Source organism: Macaca mulatta, chromosome 1, assembly GCF_049350105.2.
Source record: "Macaca mulatta isolate MMU2019108-1 chromosome 1, T2T-MMU8v2.0, whole genome shotgun sequence".
NCBI lineage: Eukaryota > Metazoa > Chordata > Mammalia > Primates > Cercopithecidae > Macaca > Macaca mulatta.
In genome coordinates this window covers 68,114,570-68,134,270 of record NC_133406.1, presented here as the reverse complement: position 1 = coordinate 68,134,270, position 19,701 = coordinate 68,114,570, and the positions used below count along the sequence as shown (strand labels likewise).

Genomic DNA, 19,701 nt, shown 5'->3' with positions numbered 1-19,701 from the left:
TATCTTTATGTTTATGATCACTTTTTGTTTTATATATTTTGAAGCAAATAAACTTAGAGTTTTAATATCTTCCTAATAAGAAATGAACTGTTTGTTATTCAACAGCAGCCCTCTTTGTCACCAGTAATGCTCTTTGCCGCTATTAATAAAACTGCACCAGTAGTTTGTCAGAGGGAGAGGGGTTTAATATTTGCCTGGAACATCTTTTCATACTTTTACTTTCAAATTATGTGTCCTTCTGTTTTAAGGATATCCAGCTAAGAAAAGCCTCTCTGAGCTCCGTTTTGGTTTTTGTTTTCCCTTATTTCTCTTTCTTTTTTTCATCTAGTCTGACAATCTTCATCTTTTTTGAGAATCCACTTATGTTGATTGTAATGACTGACATATTTAAACTTATTTCAACCATTTCTTTTATGCTTTCTCTTTGTTCCACTTTTCCATGTTTCATCTTTACTTTTAAGGATGAAATGTCTAACAAATGAAGTTCATCATATTTTAAAGGGATTAAAAAAACTGATACTATATTATTGATCCTATCTTGCAGAGGACAACTGCTATGTTTTGAATGTTTGTCCCCTCCAAAACTGGTGCTGAAATTTAATCCCCAGTGTGGCAATATTGTGAGGTACAGCCTTTAAGAAGCAATTGGATCATGAGGGCTCTGCCTTCATTAATGGATTCATTCATTCATAGGTTGTATTAGTCTGTTTACACACTGCTACAAAGAACTACCTGAGACTGGGTAATTTATGAGGAAGAGGTTTAATTAACTCACACTTCCACAGACTTAACAGGAAGCATGACTGGAATGCCTCAGGAAGCATGACTGGAATGCCTACCATCATGGCGGAAGGCAAAGGGGAAGCAAGCACATCTTACCACGGCAGAGCAGAAGAGAGAATGAGCAAAGTGGGGAGTGCTAGACTTTCAAACAACCAGATCTCATACGAACTCTATCATGAGAACAGTAAGCGGGAAGTCTGCCCCCATGATTCAGTCACCTCCCACCAGGCTCCTCCTCCAAGACGTGGGGATTGCAATTTGACATGAGATTTGGGTAAGGACACAGAGCCAAACCATATCATGAATTAATGAGTTATCATGGGAGTGGGACTGGAAGCTTTATAAGAAGAGGAAAAGATACCTGAGCTATCACGCCCACCACCTGATCTCCTGCATGGCCTCAGGACTGCAGAGACGCCAGCAAGAAGGCCCTCACCAGATGTGGCTCCTCAACCTTGGACTTCCCAGCCTCCATAACTGTGTAAATTCCTTTTCTTCATAAATTACTAAATAAGTTCATTTTCTTATAAAATTACTCAGTTTTATGTATTCTAAGCAACAAAAATTCACTAAGACCATAAATGAAGATGCAGTGAAAACCTTTGCTCAGGTTAGAAAGCTAATCAGTGACCAAACTAAGGACCAACATGAGTAATACAATGTCTAGCACTCTTCCACCACACAATTAGTACAATCCTCGAAGTACATCATCTTCCCCTCACAGAGGTAAAGAAAAAACAGTATGAAGCTATTCATTTTACATATAGGAAAACTAAGACTTATGGTAATAAGTCATTTACACATGAGTGGGAAAACTTTGTTACAAATTAAAATGTTAAATTTCCAGAAATTTTGAATTCTTGGGGAAAAGAAACTAAACAGAAATTTGTGGGAGAAAAGAAAACCATTAACGAGGGCTGAGGTAGATATATTTATTACTAGCTTAGGAACAAAAAAAATTATTATTAGGTCTGCTCACAAAGTTACATGAAATTTTAAAATATATTCAGATCTGACGACGTCTAATATTTTGGATTTTGCCAGTTCAGCAGCCACTTGAGTACAAAAAAATAATCAATATCATATTTAAGAGGAAGTTAATATGCTGTTGGGATTGCCTATCTTCCAGGGTTAGAAGCAATGCCCAGGAAGCACCGATTTTCAGTAGAGTCAGAAACTGACTCAAGTTAGGTGCACATCTCTAACCACAAGGCATCCTGTTTCTGTATCTCACTTTCTGGTCTCAATCTCCAGAGGTTTCTGTTTCTCTTCTACTTCAGTTTTATCACCTCCGGGAACCTCTGAGAATCAAAACATTTTTCCTAGGTTGAATTCCAAATCAGGTATTGGTTGTGTCTTGTTTTTACTCAGTAAATTTCCAAGCACAGACTTTTTCCTCCGCCAGGAATCTATAGCAAGCAAGAAGCATTTATCAGAGGCCTCTGATCAACACCCTGGCCTTCAGGTGACAGAAAGATCCCCCTGGCAGTATACCAGGTCCCTTGCTAGCTAGACCTGTGAAGAGGGTCTCAATCCTGCCTCATATAAAAGTAGTTTTCAAATAACCACTTTGAAGAATCTTTCATTATCTAAGCCAGACCAAGGCAAGAGCAAAATGCTACTGGACTTCCCATCTAAAACAGCGACAGCAGCATAAACTACTTGAGATTAAAATTATTCCCACTTCTTAAGTAAATCATCAATTTTCTTCTGAATTTGGACTCGTCTAGATTCTCAACAACAGGCAACTTTTTGATAAATTGATCGGAAGTGATCTTAAAGACCACCACCACCCTCCATGGTTAGTTTTACTCTACAACCTTTATATTCAATGTCTGAAAATAAGTTGGAAAAAGTAAGTGCAGGATATGAACTATGAACTTTTATCTTAAATGTTATATTGATCGTTAACAACTTTATCATTTTTTCCAGGCCCCCAATGCTAATATTCATGTCTTCTGATTCCTAGCTTGGACTCTTTCTTTACAAGAAGCAAAGGAAAAACACACTTAAAACGTAACAACACAAATAATCATACCTTTCTTGCCAGCAGTGTGGCCATTTGAGACACTACCATGTGGCCAAGGAGAAGCCACACCAGCCACTGCTTCCCCCATTCCATCCAGAAGCTCCACTCAAAGTCGGTCGCATCCTAAATAGGACAAAATAGGAGTTTATCAGAGGGATTTCAGTACATGTCTGAGTCAGAACACAAACTCCAGTTAATAAAACTGGAAAGGTCAGTGTGAGTCCAAACTCTGTACAGGCTTTACATACTTCTAGCCTTTCCCCATCCACCTGTACACTCCCCTCCAGCTTGCTATTAGTTAATGGCAAAAACTGCAATTACTTTTGCATCAACCTAACAGAATCATTGCTATTGCCATTCCCCAAATGCACCTTGGACTTTCTACAACTCAGTGTCTTTGTTATAGCTGATCTCCCAGAGCCCTCTATAGTATAGATACTATTATTATTTCCATTTTGCAAAAGATGAAACAGAGACTTAAAGAACTCAATTCATTTACCCAAGGTCACAGAGATAGCACAAGTAATGAATTGAGGCTATCCCGGTTTAGACAACTAGATGTTTTCACTAAGAAGAGAAATGTAAATTGGACACTAATAATATGGCTTAAAGTCAGTCATTCTGAGTCTTGTTACCATTTACAGACAGAATAATTTGTCAGAGAAATTAACTAATTTCATATAAATTTATAATAAAGGAATGAAAGGTACACTTCCCTTCCCCCCAAGAAGCTCCGTGTCCATGTGGCATTCTGTGTCTGCATCGGTACCAGGTTCCACATGTATGAAGCTCCCCAGCAGGAGTAGGTAGAAACCTCTGAAAAGAGTGGACATGTGGATGCTTAGAAACCAGCACCTCCAAGTCATGGCCTCAGGAGCCCCAGAAAGGACCACAGAGGCCAAGAGGAGCATGGGGAGATGCACACAGGATGGAGGGGGATTTGAGGTCTCAGAATTTTCTAACCAAAACGTGTGCCTGGAAAAGGACTCCTGCAATGACTACTGATATTGAACCCCTCACCAATCTCCACAAGTAGAACTTGAAGTCTCTCTTAACTGGATTTGAAGAAAAGTGTGATTTTTTTGGTGTACCTAAGATTGTGGGGTAATGTCATACCAGTTACACACAAATAAAACTTTTTTTGCAGAAGGTAAGATACACATAAAATTGATCTTGATTCATAACAGACTATGAGTGCAAGGTAGCTAAGACTGGAGGCTTGGTTTGGGTCCAGAGCCCAGATCTACTCACACTTGCTGTGATGACCTTGAACATGATTCTTAACCTTTCTGTTCTTTTTCTTCATACAACAATAGTACTTACCTTACAGGGATTTTTGAGGCTTAAATAAGAGCATATGTATATTAAAAGTTTATAACAGCACACAGTACTCACTTAACAGCAGTACCCATTACTCACTGCTAGAACCATGTGCTTCCCATCCCTTGTAAACCACCAGCCAAGACTGTATCATGCTTTACTTTGTGCCACTCATTTAAAAAAAGTTTTCCCATTTCTTCAAATAAGGAAATACAATACTGTGCATTCTCAAATTACACGTGCTCTCCACACCCCAGATCCTGATACATGATCTGCTCCTAAAGCCCCTGTCCCCTGCTGGAAATCATGTATCTAGTTGAATTGCTTCCATTTAGAGATGACTACACCAGAGTCTGGGACATGCCCACCAACACACAGCCAGGCAGCACGGCAGAGAACTCAAAGCTTTAACCTGGCTCCTGATCCCTGATCCACAGTTTATTTCCCCATCTAGAGATTTCCAAGTTAGCTGAGAGTCAATTAACCAAATAAAGGTAAACAAGTTCAAAGGTCATGTGATGAGGCCATGTTAGTAAAATACCACTTTTATAACAGGGATATAGCTAAAAAGACACGGAAAGCCGAGACTTTTTTTTTTAACACAAACTCAAAAAAGAAAAAACAACGTTTGAGTTTTTTAAATATAACATTTTTGAACACTTAGAATTACATTTAGAATTCATGACCCCAAGCTTACCTATGCCTCAAAACTTCTCCAAGTTTAATTTTTTAGGGGGGAGAAAAGGATATAATATGACAAAACATCTAAGACTTTCTGTTCCACCAGAAAGTCCAGGACTCCTGAAAACTCTGCTGGTAAAATCCCATCAACAAAAATTACGCATGGCCTTTCACCGCTAATTATTACAAAAAACATTCATTTAAAGTCAATAAAAATGTCTCTCTCATGTCTATTCTTCCCCATTTAAAAAAGTTACCTAAGGGAAATGACCACACACAAAAGCTGGGCCAATGAAAAGGTCAAGATGATGTTTAATGATTTGGGTAAGAAAAATATTGACTCACTGCTTCTCGAAGCAAAAGCTTTATAGACTCTGAGCTCAGTCACACATTTCAAGGCAAACATGAAAGCCTGAAATCAGGAACAACATCATGTTCTGTCCTTTCCCCCATTTTCTTTCTTGACTCCATGGTTATTAGTCAATTAGGAGTCTCTTCTTTGGGACTCTAAGGGGGTCAGCTATAAACTGGGGCTAAATCCCAGCCAGGCAGAACTAGGCAGGCTTCTCCATGGAAGCTTGGAGGCTGTACTCCAAGGAGAAGTCACCCACATCCAACCTCAAGGTGGACACAGCCACCTACTTGTTAAAATGCAGATTCTGATGCAGTCAATCAAGACTGGGGCCTGGGATTCTGTATTTCTAACAAGCTTCCAGATGATGTGATACTACCAGCCTGGGGACCGATCTGCACAACTGATGAAGCCTTCCTACAGCTGAATGTTCATAAACTCACAGAATCCTTAACAGCTCAGCCCACCCCGTACCATTCCCAGCCGGGGAGGGCACACACTCCGAAGCTGCTACCTAACACTCACCAACAGAGCAGTCATCCTCCTGTTCACCGTTCAAAGCTCTGAGCACCCAGACTTCGGAATTCACTGAACAAGTTAACAAATGCGGTTGTTTATTCCGAGGCTTGCATTCTGCCAACAGGCAATACTAAGGACTCTGAGAGACACAATCGTTCTGGGTTTCTTAAATAGTAACTCTACCTTCCTGGCAAAACACTTTTTCCTTTCTTAACAAAGGAAAGGGTCTGGGCCTAGTGTTTGTAACTGCTGCTTTTCCTACCCACAATGGAGTTCTACTCTAGGCACCATGAGGAGCTCAAAGTCTAAATGGGAACACCCCCAGCACCAAGACCACCACACCCCACAATGAAGACACTAAAAATCCACTGCAAAGTGAGAGGGGTAACAGTGCTGCAACTCAACTTCATATGTCCAGGAACCTGACAGACCTGTCCTTTCTTCCCATACAATCACTGATGAACATTCGAGTATGTGTTTTCTAATTACAACCTCATAACAATCTTTAAAGTGGTTCATTTGTTTGATAGACCTTATCTTTTAGAGAGTTTTCAGTTCACAGAAGAATTAAGCACAACGTTCAGAGAGTTCCCATAGACCCCTTAACCCCTCTCCATCAGCATCCCCCACCACAGTAATATATTTGTTCCAATTGGTGAACCTACACTGATTCATCATTGTCATCCAAAGTCCATAGTTTACATTAGGGTTCACTCTTGATGTTGCATATTCTATGGGTTTGGACAAATGTATAAAAACACATATCCACCATTTTCATATCATACGGAATAGTTTCACTGCCCTAAAAATCCTCTGTACTCTACCTCTTCATCCCTCCTAACCTGACCCTGCCCCCCCTCAATCCCTGGCAAACAGTGATCTTTTCACTGTCTCCATATTTCACTTTTTTCAGAATGTCATGTAGTTGAAATAAATAAGTTTTGGGTTTTTTGTTTTTTGGGTTTTTTGGGGGTTTTTTTCTGTCAGCAATTTGAAGCTCTTTTTATTTGAGACACTCTCACTCTGTTGCCCAGGCTGGAGTGCAGTGGCACAACCTTGGCTCACTGCAACCTCTGCCTCCCAGGCTCAAGTGATTCTCGTGCCTCAGTCTCCCAAAGTAGCTGGGACTACAGGTACATACCACCATACCTGGCTAATTTTAGTAGTTTTAGTAGAGACGGGGTTTCACCACATTGTCCAGGCTGGTCTCAAACTCCTGACCTCAAGTGATCCACCAGCCTCAGCCTCCCAAAATGCTGGGATTACAGGCATAAGCCACTGCGCCTGGCCTGAAGCTCATTTTTCCTTTATTCTTCTTTTTACTTTTTTAAGTAGTTCTGTTTTTTATCTCTGTGTTACTAATGAGTTAACTGGAGGTCAGAGAAAGCAGATTATTTGTCCAAATCTAGTAAGGGGCAGAACTGGGTTTCTAACCTAGGCCTGTCTGATGCCAAGGAGGAAACCCTTTTCTGAGATGTTTCTACTCATACTTGTCCCTGTACCTGAACTCTCTGCCCTTCCCACCCCTTTGGCCCACAAAACTATTTGACTAGACAATCTACAACCCAGAGTGCACCTCATTAATGCCCCACAGCCACAAAGCCAGCCCAGTGACATGCACAAAACACTCACTAAATAGTACAATTCAAATGTCAGCACAGAAGTGAGGCTTTCCCATCCCTGCGCCTCCCAGGTGGACCTCACTGCACTCCCTTCTCTGTCATCCACATCTCAATTCTAGAACTTTTATTATGGCATATTTATTATATTACTTTTATTCATGTATTTTCTCTCTGGAGGGAAAAATGGAGTTCTCCGGGAGCAAGAACCTTGACTCAAATCTGTCTCCTATATACCCAACATTCAGTAAGCCTTTCAAATGGCGGGGAGCAGGAAGGGAGCCAAAAAATCAGGCCATCTAGTACTTATCACATTTCTCCCCCTGTTTAAACTTGGAAAAGTCACTTATCTGGACTTGAATTTCCTTGTGTGTAAAATGAAGGGCTCCACTAGCACAATGTCTAAGATTCCTTTCAGAAAATGGGAAAGACAGTTATTTTCTAGGCTAAAGGAAAGAAATACTAAGAAAGTGCTTGTCACCCACCCGTGCAGAGGGGGTGGTCCCCCCTTCTCACACCCCTATGTCACTAGGGAAGAAAGTTACAAGAAAAAATTCCTGGCAAGTGAGGACTTGCCCTAGCAACTCACCACTGAGTAAATCTTTCCTCCTTCTAGCCTTGAATTCTCATCGCCCTTAAACCTTGCCAGATCACAACTCACTCTCAGCCGCTTAGCTGGAGTACTGTGTTGTTATCACAAGGGATGGCTAAAATTCTGGTTCTGTGCTTTCTCTTGCATTCCCCAGAAAATTGAGGACTATTCTCTAGCTGAAAACAACACAAATGCATAGCTACTGAGGCCTGGTCAATAGACTAAAATGTAAGGTACCAAGCCAAGTGCCAAGGCACTCATCAAGACGCCCTAAGTGAATGAGAGAAATTCACCCTGTTGCCACATCAGTTAGCTCAGTCTGCTAGTTCCTCAATCCAGATCCCTGGCCCCACTGTTTTTGGAGTCTTTTTGGATTTTTTTTGTAATCAGTCCATGACCTGCTGAATAGTTCCACTGTTTATCTCCTAGTGAGATGGGTCAGGAGCACTGTTTTATTAGGCCTGTTGATGGCATTTGTAGATAGCTTGCTATCAGCTCAGAAGTTTACATCTACAAATGAAGCAGAGTCTAAGAAAGGCCATGGATGAGCCTTGAAAATGATTTGAGGTCAGGTGCAGTGGCTCACGTCTATAATCCCAGCACTTTGGAAAGCTGAGGTGGGTGGATAGCTTGAGGCCAGGAGCTCGAGACCAGCCTGGCCAACATGGTGAAACCCCATCTCTACTAAAAATACAAAAATTAGCTGGGAGTGCTGGTACATACTTACAATCCCAGCTACTCGGGAGGCTGAGACATGAAAATCACTTGAACCTGGGAGGTGGAGGTTGCAGTGAACCGAGATCATGCCACTGCACTCCAACCTAGGTAACAGAGCAAGACTTTGTCTCAAAAAAATAAAAATAAATAAAACTTTTTAAAAAATGATTTGACCCATTGTATAATCATTCAAATATTTCAAGAAAGTTTATTGAGCATCTAGTATATGCTGCTTCATATGCTCAATCACAGCACATCAATTAGGCTTTGATATCCAGGAAAGTCTTGGAGCTACTGCAAAATCGTTTTCCTCCCTGTACCATATGCTAGACCTACTTCAATTCTGCAGACTGTTCTCTACTCACTTCTACCCATTTGGCCTTATTCCTTCCATTCCATGCCCCCTACACAGCACCAAAGTAATATTTTTAAGAGCATAATTGATCATGTTATTTCCCCCACTTAATATTCTTCATGTGCTCCCCTTAGCATTTCAGAGAAACTTCTCAGTGAGACTCATGCAGTTCTTCATAAAATGGCCCTGTCCCCCTGTCCTACCTAACCTTCACTGCCCCCACCATCCCACATTACAACTGCATTGACCCCTCTGACCCCACAGCCTGACATTCATGCAGCTGGGCCTCCCACACTTTGCTCCCTCTATTTGGAAAAACCATCACTGAAGCATCATGTGAATGAGGACCTACCTTTCAGGTCTCAGCTCAGGCAAGCCTTCTCCCAGGAAGTCTTTCCTAATCCATCCATTCAGCCTGGACTCAGTGTCCCTTGCCTATGCTCTCATAATATGCCACTATGGTTACCTGCATCAAAGCAACTTATCCCACTGTGCTTTTTATTTTTTTATTTTATGTTATTTTATTTTGAGACAGAGTCTCGCTCTGTCGCCCAGGCTGGAGTGCAGGGGTGCGATCTCAGCTCACTGCAAGCTCTGCCTCCCGGGGTCACACCATTCTTCTGCCTCAGCTGCCTGAGTAGCTGGAACTACAGGCGCCCGCCACTACACCCGGCTAATTTTTTTTTTTTTTTTTTTTTTTTGTATTTTTAGTAGAGATGTGGTTTCACCGTGTTAGCCAAGATGGTCTCGATCTCCTGACCTTGTGATCCTCTCGCCTCAGCCTCTCAAAGTGCTGGGATTACAGGCGTGAGCCACCGCGCCCGGCTTATTTTATTTTATTTTATTTTTGAGATGGAGTCTCGCTCTGTCACCAGGCTGGAGTGCAGTGGCATGATCTCGGCTCACTGCAACCTCCACCTCCTGAGTTCAAGCGATTCTCCTGCTTCAGCTCCCAAGAAGCTGGAATTACAGGTGTGCACCACCACGCCCAACTAATTTTTGTATTTTTAGTAGAGATGGGGTTTCACCACATTGGCCAGGCTGGTCTCGAACTCCTGACTGCAAATGATCCACCCTTCTCGGCCTTCCAAAGTGCTGGGATTACAGGCGTGAGCCACCAGGTCCAGCCCCCATTGTGTTTTAATTACAGGTTACTGAGCTATCTCTCCACTAGACTGTGAGCTCCTTTCCGACAGGGTCTACATATATATTAAGCTTTGTATCCTTCAATAAACATAATATATTAGATGCTCAATAAAAGTTCGAAAAATTTGAATGATTATACAATGAGTCAAACTATTTTTAGGAACCTGATATCAGCACAGTCTGCTGGGAAAGGGGAAGAAGAGATACCAAAAGTGAAGAACCCAGTTTCTGGCTTAGAATGCCTTTATAACCCCAGGTAGGGAGAAAATATAAGCTCACAGAATAGTTCTAGTGGATGATCTGCTCTGCAGATTTTCCTGACCAACTCAAGGCCCACTCTCTGAAAAATCAATTACTGACTCTCAAGACATGGCCAAAGCATAGTATTATTACAATAGAGGACCCATTTCATATTCATAAGAAACACATAAACTAAAGTATGGAAAACACCTGGAATACAGCCAGGAATGTATGAAGTACTATGTCCTTGTTTGTTCAGTAAATATACAAATAAATGAACAAACAACAAACTCGATTTTACTTTCATAGGCCCAGAAACACAACTCCAGGAGTTTTCAAGCCGCACATCCTGAAACAGTTAGAAGCACCCATAGTTAGAATATGAGAGAGTTCAGCTGTTCAAGATCCCAAACCCAGTGCAACAAAAGGAAAGAAGCAAGTTCTAGAGATTGTGGACTGAAAAGAAGTGAGTCCATAGTTAACAAAAAGGAACTTCAGCATTCAGGAAAGCAACCATCTTAATCTTTTGCTAAGAAGAAAACATCTGCTTGTACAGCAGGTACTGCCAATTAACTCAACCATGACTCTTCAGTCCTCTCTAGCATTACTTCCTACACATTACAGGTTAGAAGGTTGAAAACTACATATCCCCGAATTCCCTGTAGCTGGCAGGTCTAAAAATAGCTGAACTTCTGATGAACAAATACAAACACTATGACTCTGAGAGTAAAGGAACGATGCATGGGCTGTAAGACTTCTGAAGAAAATGGTGGCAGAGGCCCTTTGGCTGTTCTGCAGCAGCCATGATGGAGATTCTGGGGTCTAGTCAGGTCAGAGATGCTGAAGCTGTCAGATGTGGCACCAGAGCCCTAGGTTCTCAAGCCAGGGGCTATGTGGCAGCAGATGTGTAGGGTGGCTCTCGGAACTGTTTCTGGTAGCTCACTTAGTGCCTGCTCCTAGAGGTCTTTCCATTATTCTGAAATGTCTTTAAATCCCTGCAATAATTGTCTTTTTAAAATGACTGCAACAGATTCTGTTGTCTGCAGTGGAACCATGACTAACATACTATGGAAGAAATGTTTCCTCTGATTGGAATCCAGCTCCAGCTTAATAACAAAAGCATTATGAAAACAATTCACTTTGAAGGACACTAGTCTGAAATAAGTCTATTCAATGGAGGAAAATGACATGGAAGAAAACACCAGCTAGGTCAACCCAATGAATGCTCAAGAACTAGGTAATGAAGGCAGTGATTGTTTGTTAGAATACAGTCACAGATGCATTTATGTATTTCAAAACCAAAAGACATGTAATGTTCTCTATACCAAAAAAAGGTAAATGTTTCAGGTGATGGATATCCCAATTACCTTTATTTGATAATTACACATTGTATAGAGGTGTCAAAGTATCAAATGTACCCCAAAAATGTGTACAACTATTATATATCAATTTTTAAAGAAAAAAAAAGGAAATGACCTACCTTACCAACCACTGTATATTTTTCATTATTATACCTTTTTCCTTCAGAGAAAACAGTATAGAACTGAATATATTTACTATTTTCCTTATCCTCATACCTAGCAAGTTGTAAAAATAAAATACTACAGAAATGCTACACGTTTGTGTACTTATTTCCTAAATAGCATTATTTGCTTATTGTTTACTTTGAGACCATATATAATATCTTATTACACTAAATAAGAGTTATCTGCAATCAGAGAAAACCTTTATGAGGTTCTTGAAATCACAAATGTTTCCCTGCACATTCTAAGGCAGCAAACTGACCTGAATGGCCCGTAAATCTCCAGACAAGAAACACAAAAGGAGACTAATTTTGTAAGAATTCTGCACAAAAGAGGCACTGCTCTCCGAATGAACCCGGGCTAATGATTCATTGAGCAATTATTGGAAGAGTTTTCTTTTTCCTTCAACAACTGCTTTTCTCTTTCTAAAAGAATTTGAACTAAATCATTTTACTGCTTACAATTTCCAGAGACAACACTCTCTCCCAGTCAATACTTTCTGAAAGATAAAACGCTTCCACTAATAAAACCTTTTTTTCTGGAAATAACGAAGTCCCTGCTGAAACATCATCACCCTCCTGCATAGGTGAAGATGCTTACAAGGGCAGGGACGCCGCCAACAGGACAGGCCCAGGCTGCCCTGTTCTACTGTGTACCATTCCCAGCCTCTTCATTGCCCCTCGCCACACACGCCAGGCAAATTGGTCCAGGGTAAAATGGTAAAGGGGAGGTGTTTTGTGGAAGAAGAAAAGAGAAAGCCTCTTAAGACAAGAGGACCTAATGAACATGGGTAAATTATTTCGCATATCTTCAGCCCAACTGCCAACCTAAACTCAGTAACATCCTCTGGTCACAACTCTCTACCTACCTACCTATTTCTCAGAAGTCACTTTGGATTATGCAGGAGAGCAAGACTGCAGAATCTATTCGGTTTAACATGAATAGATTCTGTCTCCCTGCTCTGTCTATGCCATATTCCCACCTTTCCTTTCCTCCTAAAGCCAGCAAAGAAGGAATCAAATGTTTAAAAAGAAACATTAAATTTCAGGGTGAACTTGAAGGCACAAAACTATATTATTTTCCCCACATCTCTCAAACTGGAAAAACACTATATTTTCTACAAGGTATATGGAAAAAAAGAGCTATAAACGATGAAAAAAGGTGATAAACAAATTGGAGATCATGACAAAAAAATGTAATAGAATGAGATGACTGGAGAACAAATTACACAGAATCATGACTCCTCAGCTTCAAAATATGCTAATAAATCACACATACCATTAATGTCACTTCCCCAGAATATCAAAAAGACAAAGTGAGTCACAATAACATGGAAGGAAAAAAGATCCTCAGCCTGTTGGGGGCCACAGCCCCTAAAATGATCCTTATACTCAGAGAATTTACTCTCTGCTGAGGAAGTCTTCACACATGCAAGAAAACTGGTTTGTACAGAACATCTCTGCAGTGGGCAAACATAGCAAACTGGAACTCCACATGGAAGCCCAAAATGTTGGAGATCCCCAGGGCAAAAGGCCAATTAAGAAAGTATAATCTCAGAGAGAAAAAGGAAGAATTAACACTTTTGCCATCTATTTAGGGGAAGAAGAAAGGAACCCTCCATAATCCCAGATGCCACCTTTCTACTTTACATACTGCCTGAAAGACCAGGGAAACAGGTGAGCAGAGCTATGTTGAAGAGTACTCCCATACATCTTTACCTCTGTCCCCTTTGCCCATTAGCTCCCAAGCTGTTCAAGAGACACCTCCCCACCCAGATCACCTGTGAACCCACCAGCCATCACAGGCAGCCCAGGAACCTGGGAGACCGGGAATAGAGACAGACAAGAACAAGACCAAGGCTCACCACATCCTCAGGGCACACTGCCCCATCCTTCCCCCGCTGTCCATTGCTTCTACCATCTCTCTTCAGAAACCTATTTGTGTATTAATAAAATAACTCATCTTATTTATGATACCTGAAACTTACTTTAAAACACAGACTACAACACAGAGACCTCTGCTTTCAGGCAAGACATAGTCCGCACATTTATCCCTATCCTTCCACTAATGACAGCTAAAACCCTTGGATGTAATCTATAAAACAAATGCAAGGAGATTCTGAACGGTGAAAAGAGCAGACTGGGCTAGAGAGCTGAGGACCTACGGAATGACAATAAGCAAAATAAAATTAAGTATGAAGTAAATGTTGATATATTAATATTTACAGTAATGCAATATTAATTATACTTAATATAACTTACTAGATGGGCTTAATAGCAAAAGTAGATTACATAAGAAAGAATTATTGAGCCAGGCATGGTGGCTCACGCCTGTAATCCCATAACTTTGGGAGGCCGTGATGGGTGGATCATTTGAGGCTAGGAGTTCCAGACCAGCCTGGCTGACATGGCAAAACCCCCTATCTAGTAAAAATACAAAACAATTAGCTGGGCATGGTGGCACATGCCTGTAATCCCAGCTTCTCGGGAGGCTGAGGCAGAAGAATCGTTTGAACCCAGGAGGCAGAGATTGCAGTGAGCCAAGATTGCACCACTGCACTCCAGCTTGGATGACACAGTGAGTTTTTTTTTTTTTTTTTGAACCTAAGGATAGGTCAATAAAAATCACCCAATCTGAACAAGAGAGAGAGAAAACTGACTGAAAAAATACAGCCTCAGAGACCCTTGATATAAGAACAAAAGACCTGACATTGGTGTCATTAAATTTTCCAGAAAGAAAGAAGAAAAAAAATGAGGTTAAAAATATGTTCAAAGAAATAATGGCAAAAAAAAAAAAAATCCCCAAATTTGGCAAAAAGCAAAAACCTACAGATTCAAGAAGCTGAATAAACCCCAATCAAATTAAATACAGCAATTAAAAGCCAGAGCTTGGCAGAATGGATTGCTAGAAAAATGACCCAACTCTAGACTGTCTACAGGAATTCACTTTAAATATAATGAAATGGGGAGGTGGAAAGTTAAAAGGATGGAAAAGAATATGGCATACTTACATGAATCAAAAGAAAGTGGGAGTGGCTCTATCAATGGCAGATAAAGTAGACTTCAGAGAAAGAAAATCACCAGGGTCAAAAAGGGTCATTGAAGAATGATAAAAATATCTTCTCACCAATAAGATATAAGAATCCTAATATAATTTTATATATATTAAAAGCATTGTGGTTTTTCAGGGATTAGAGATGAGGAGGAACAGGGTGAGTATGGCCACAGAAGAGGTAGCACGGAGTAGCTCTTCAAGGTCCTATATCTTTATTATGTTGGTGTTTACATGAATTTACACGTGATAAAACTGCATACAACTATATACATATACACAAATAGGTGCCTGCAAAACAGGTGAAATCTGATTAAAGTCTGTGGGCTGTACTAATGTCAAGTTCCTGGGTTTGAGTTTACTATGGAAGATTCCCCACTGGGGAGCTAACCATCAGGTCCTCCTGTTGACAACAGCAGACACCAGGGACTGCTGGGGGGTGGGAGGGAGGACTGGCAAGGGCTGAAAAACTATTGAGTACTGTGCTCAGTACCTGGGTGACAGGATTATTCACACCCTCAACCTCAGCGTCACACAATATACCCAGGTAACAAATTTGTGTATATACCCCTGGAATCTAAAATTAAAAGTTGGGGGACAAAAAGATTCCCCACTGGGGAATCTGGCTAGAGGTACACAAAGCCTCTCTGTACTACTGCTGCAACTTCCTATAAGTGTGTAATTGTTTCAAAATAAGACGATGCTAAAGATAACAAATCGTACTCCAAGTCCCATTGTATAAAAAGGGCTAAAACAAGAGTTTCTATGGTTAACCCAGGATGGGATTTAGAACCCTGCTAGCATGTCCTCTACTTCGCCCCCTAGTGGTAGCACCAAAGGCACCCGGTGAATAACAAGGTGTGGAATCTCAAGGCGATGACTCAACATTCATTTGCATACCCATAGTACCCTGCACATAGTAAACTCTTTAAAGCTTAAAAGAATATTTCTTTTGACTCAACATTTCTAACTATGGGAAGATTGAATAATTCTTTTTGTGCAAACTGTAGGCAGTAATTCTTTTTGTGTGAACTGTAGGCACCATCGGTGTACTAGGAGTTGCAGTTACTGCCATAATGAGTTAAAACCGAGTTTCGGTGTTCACTGGTTTCTCTTCAGATCGAATAAATCTTTCGCCTTTTACTAAAGATTTCCGTGGAGAGAAACAAATCAGTTTAAAATTAATTTTTTGAAGCCTTGCCTTGGCAAGGCAGATCATGTTTTATAAAAAAAGATTTTAAAATGAAAGCATTGTAGTGCAGCAACTTTAGATTGTAGTGTTATGCTGTTCACTGTTAGCTTAAACACTGAGTAACAGAACTTGCAAGGCCATGGTTAACTCTTGTTTTCCATCTCAGAACTCCGAGTCATATATGAGTCAAATATCTCAAAAGTCATATAACTTTCCCTGGTGGCATCTGACTTGCTAATTAACAACATTAACATTAGAGACACAGACTGGCTTAGACAATTTAGAAGTGATGGCCTTTAAGATCCTAAATTCAGTCACATGGTTGGAGAATTTCTGGTTGCCTGTCTTTAAAGAAGGCCCAAATCCATCCCACTCTAGATAATATTCTATCTACCTAGTAAAAAATTCAATGCAAGGTGGTGATGCAAGCTCCTTAAAGGACTCCATCAATTCCACTGATCAGCTTGGTGTAAACTGGTTTCCACTGCTTGCCTAGCAAGTGTTTAATAAACGTACATATGCCAGATAGAATTTGACCTGAGATTTGCTTTCATCAAACCTGGGAGCAAAATTATGGTGGAATAACAAACCTTCATCCATCTCAAACTTTTCGGCAGCTATTGTCATCCCTGAAAGTGGCATCAGTCAGTTCCCCACACAAAGACACCCCACTTTACATCTTCTCCCACGTGCCCCTGTGATCTCGCTCTTACCTTGCTGCTGCTGCTTAATTTCTTTTTAACAAAGGCTTATCAACTGTCATGTCACGATTTTAAAAGGTAATAACCTTTTTAAAAATGCTGACAGGCACCACTTTTAGGAAATGTACTGAGAGAAGGAAATGTTTTCCCTCCTTCCCGCTTCCCCATACCTCCCCCCAAATTTCAGATCCCGCCACTATTCAACCTGCCCTAGGCTGGAATAATCCCTTCCCCCTTTCTCTCTGGGTCTTGTTATGGCACTTATATAATTCTGAATCCTGTTACAGCACTTATATATTTGTGTGTAAATTAACTTTAATCCACCTCTAAGGACAGTTCTTAACATTGAAAGTATCCAAATAAGGAGTCCAGAAAGAGTGAGTTAGCATTTGAAGGACTCTAATCAGAAATCTACTCCCATACATGACTACAATTCAAATAATTCCAACATGGTACCTAAAGCTGCACCTGAAAGTTTACTAGCATAAGGAATGTTAGGAATAAATATTTTACTAATGAAAAGCATGGTGCTCAACATGTGATGGATTAAAATTTTTCATTATTACCCTTGTACTAATGAAGTATGTAAGAATCCCTTGAGGCCAGGTGCAGTGGTTCACACCTGTAATCCCAACACTTTGGGAGGCTGAGCCAGAAGGATTGCTTATGCCCGGGAGTTAGAGGTTACAGTGAGCTATGATCATGCCACCGCACTCCAGCTTGGATGACAGAGCAAGACTCTTATCTTTAAAAAATAAATAAATAAATAAATAAGTCAGTCTGGGTATGGTAGCTCACACCTGTAATCCTAACAGTATGGGGGGCCATGACAGGAGGACTGCTTAAGGCAGGGAGTTTGAGATAAGCCTGGGCAACAAAGCAAGACCCTGTCTGTACAAAAATTTTAAAACTGGCCGGGCGCGGTGGCTCAAGCCTGTAATCCCAGCACTTTGGGAGGCTGAGACGGGTGGATCACGAGGTCAGGAGATCGAGACCATCCTGGCTAACACGGTGAAACGCCGTCTCTACTAAGAAATACAAAAAAAAAAACAAAAAAAAAACTAGCCGGGCGAAGTGGCGGGTGCCTGTAGTCCCAGCTACTCGGGAGGCTGAGGCCGGAGAATGGCGTGAACCTGGGAGGCGGAGCTTGCAGTGAGCTGAGATCCGGCCACTGCACTCCAGCCTGGGCTACAGAGCGAGACTCCGTCTCAAAAAAAAAAAAAAAAAAAAAAAAAATTTTAAAACTTAGCTGGATATGGTGGCACATGCTCACAGTCCCAGCTATTCTGGGGGCTATGGTGCTGGCACCACTACACTCCAGCCTGGCCAAGAGAGACCCTATAAAAAAAGACAAAAAAAAACTCCCTTGAGTCCAGCACCCAAAGCATTGAAGGTCTAACACTCTCTTGGTCTGTGTCTTTTGCTTCAATAAGGCTCTATCCTCTAATCAGAGTAGAAGGGTTTCAGCCAGCAGAATAGAATTGCACCAGCCTCAGAAGGAACTTCCTGCAAGATGCTTGTTGGAGTACCTAAAGACAAACAATAGAGGCTTCACAAGCTTTCAGGAACAGGCTCAATGATGGGTTTTGTACCTCCCTACCTAATGAATGTTTGTACTTGTAGGAGAATTCAGAGTTAGACACTTTCACTGTTTAACATACCACTTGGTGGCAAGGTTGTGGGAGAGAAGACGTTTAACTCCTATTCACCTCCAAATGCCAGAAGTTACCAAGAGTAAAACCAAAGAACTTTATTTTGTTAAACAACAAAATAGGCTTGGGTCAGTTCAAAACATAGTACTTCCATTCAAGACTCAGCTCCAACCCACCTACTCCAGAGAGTCTTCTCTGATCATTCCAAGGCTAGAAACTCTCCCAGCAATTTTTGGCTACACCGACTAGGGACAATCCTACCTATGGAAACACTTTGTTAAACGGCATGCCAGGGCCAGCTTTCAGGCAGGACCCACCAGCAGGGCCAACTGTCCTGGCTGTGTACAGCCCTGGCTCTTGTTACATACTTCACACATCAGCCGTATTAAAGCTAGGGGTGTCCTCCTGGAATTCTCAACTAGAGTACAAACTTGTTGAGTAGAGAAATAATGCCTCTTACTTCCTTAACCTACAGTATTATCACAACCCAGACCAGAAAGCAGGTAGTAAGCACTGACTTGTAAACTGACTGCTTTGTGACTGAGAAATTTCTCACCATTCTCAACAGTGGGAATGTCTTCATCTTTGCATCGAACTCCCTCAAACATGAGTAGACTCTTGATAATGTTTGCTGAGTTGAGGTGAACATGCCCATTGGGGTTGGGGACTTCTTGTAAAGGAACATTGATCTCTTGGCAACATTTGCTTTGTTTCATGTGTGTAAATTCTGGTGAGTTTACAGAGGTTAGGCCTTAACTCATTTTCATTAAGCCGCAGCCCCTCAAAGATTATTCCAGCATGTCTGTCATCTCTCTGCCTCCCTCCATCTGACAGGAGATTAATAAGTGATTTGGCTGTGTGTGTGAATGTTCAGCCTGTCTTGATTAACAGAAAATTGGATTTTATACAGTTTTTCCCCTTTCCAGAGAGGCTTGCTTAGCAGAGACAGATTCCTGTGTACCATGCCAGCCCCTCCAGACAAAGAATGTGGGTTGAAGGGTCTCCAAATGGCAGGGGCAAGAAACCCACGGATTAGGCCAGGTGGGGTGGCTCACACCTGTAATCCCAGCACTTTGGGAGGCCAAGGCGGGCGGATGACTTGAGGCCAGGAGTTTGAGACCACCCTAGCCAGCATGTTGAAAACCTGTCTCCACTAAAAATGCAAAAAGTTAGCCAAGTATGGTGGCACATGCCTATAGGCCCTGCTACTTGGGAGGCTGAGGCACGAG

At 41.3% G+C, this 19,701-nt stretch overlaps 1 protein-coding gene and 1 non-coding gene across 10 annotated transcripts in view; one reads left to right on the top strand and one right to left on the bottom strand.

Annotated features, from left to right (window-relative positions):
• The window catches only part of HHAT (hedgehog acyltransferase), a 348,893-nt gene that overhangs the window by 282,075 nt on the left and 47,117 nt on the right, over nt 1-19,701 (bottom strand). For all 9 annotated transcript variants that reach the window (XM_077937214.1, XM_015117485.3, XM_077937224.1 and 6 more), the window contains one exon: nt 2,822-2,935. In XM_077937214.1, coding sequence (XP_077793340.1) covers nt 2,822-2,935 — 114 coding nt within the window. The remainder of the gene's footprint in view (nt 1-2,821; nt 2,936-19,701) is intronic.
• Nucleotides 16,029-16,140, top strand: LOC114674771 (U5 spliceosomal RNA). Its single transcript, XR_003725877.2, has one exon. It is a non-coding gene; the product is annotated as a U5 spliceosomal RNA (small nuclear RNA).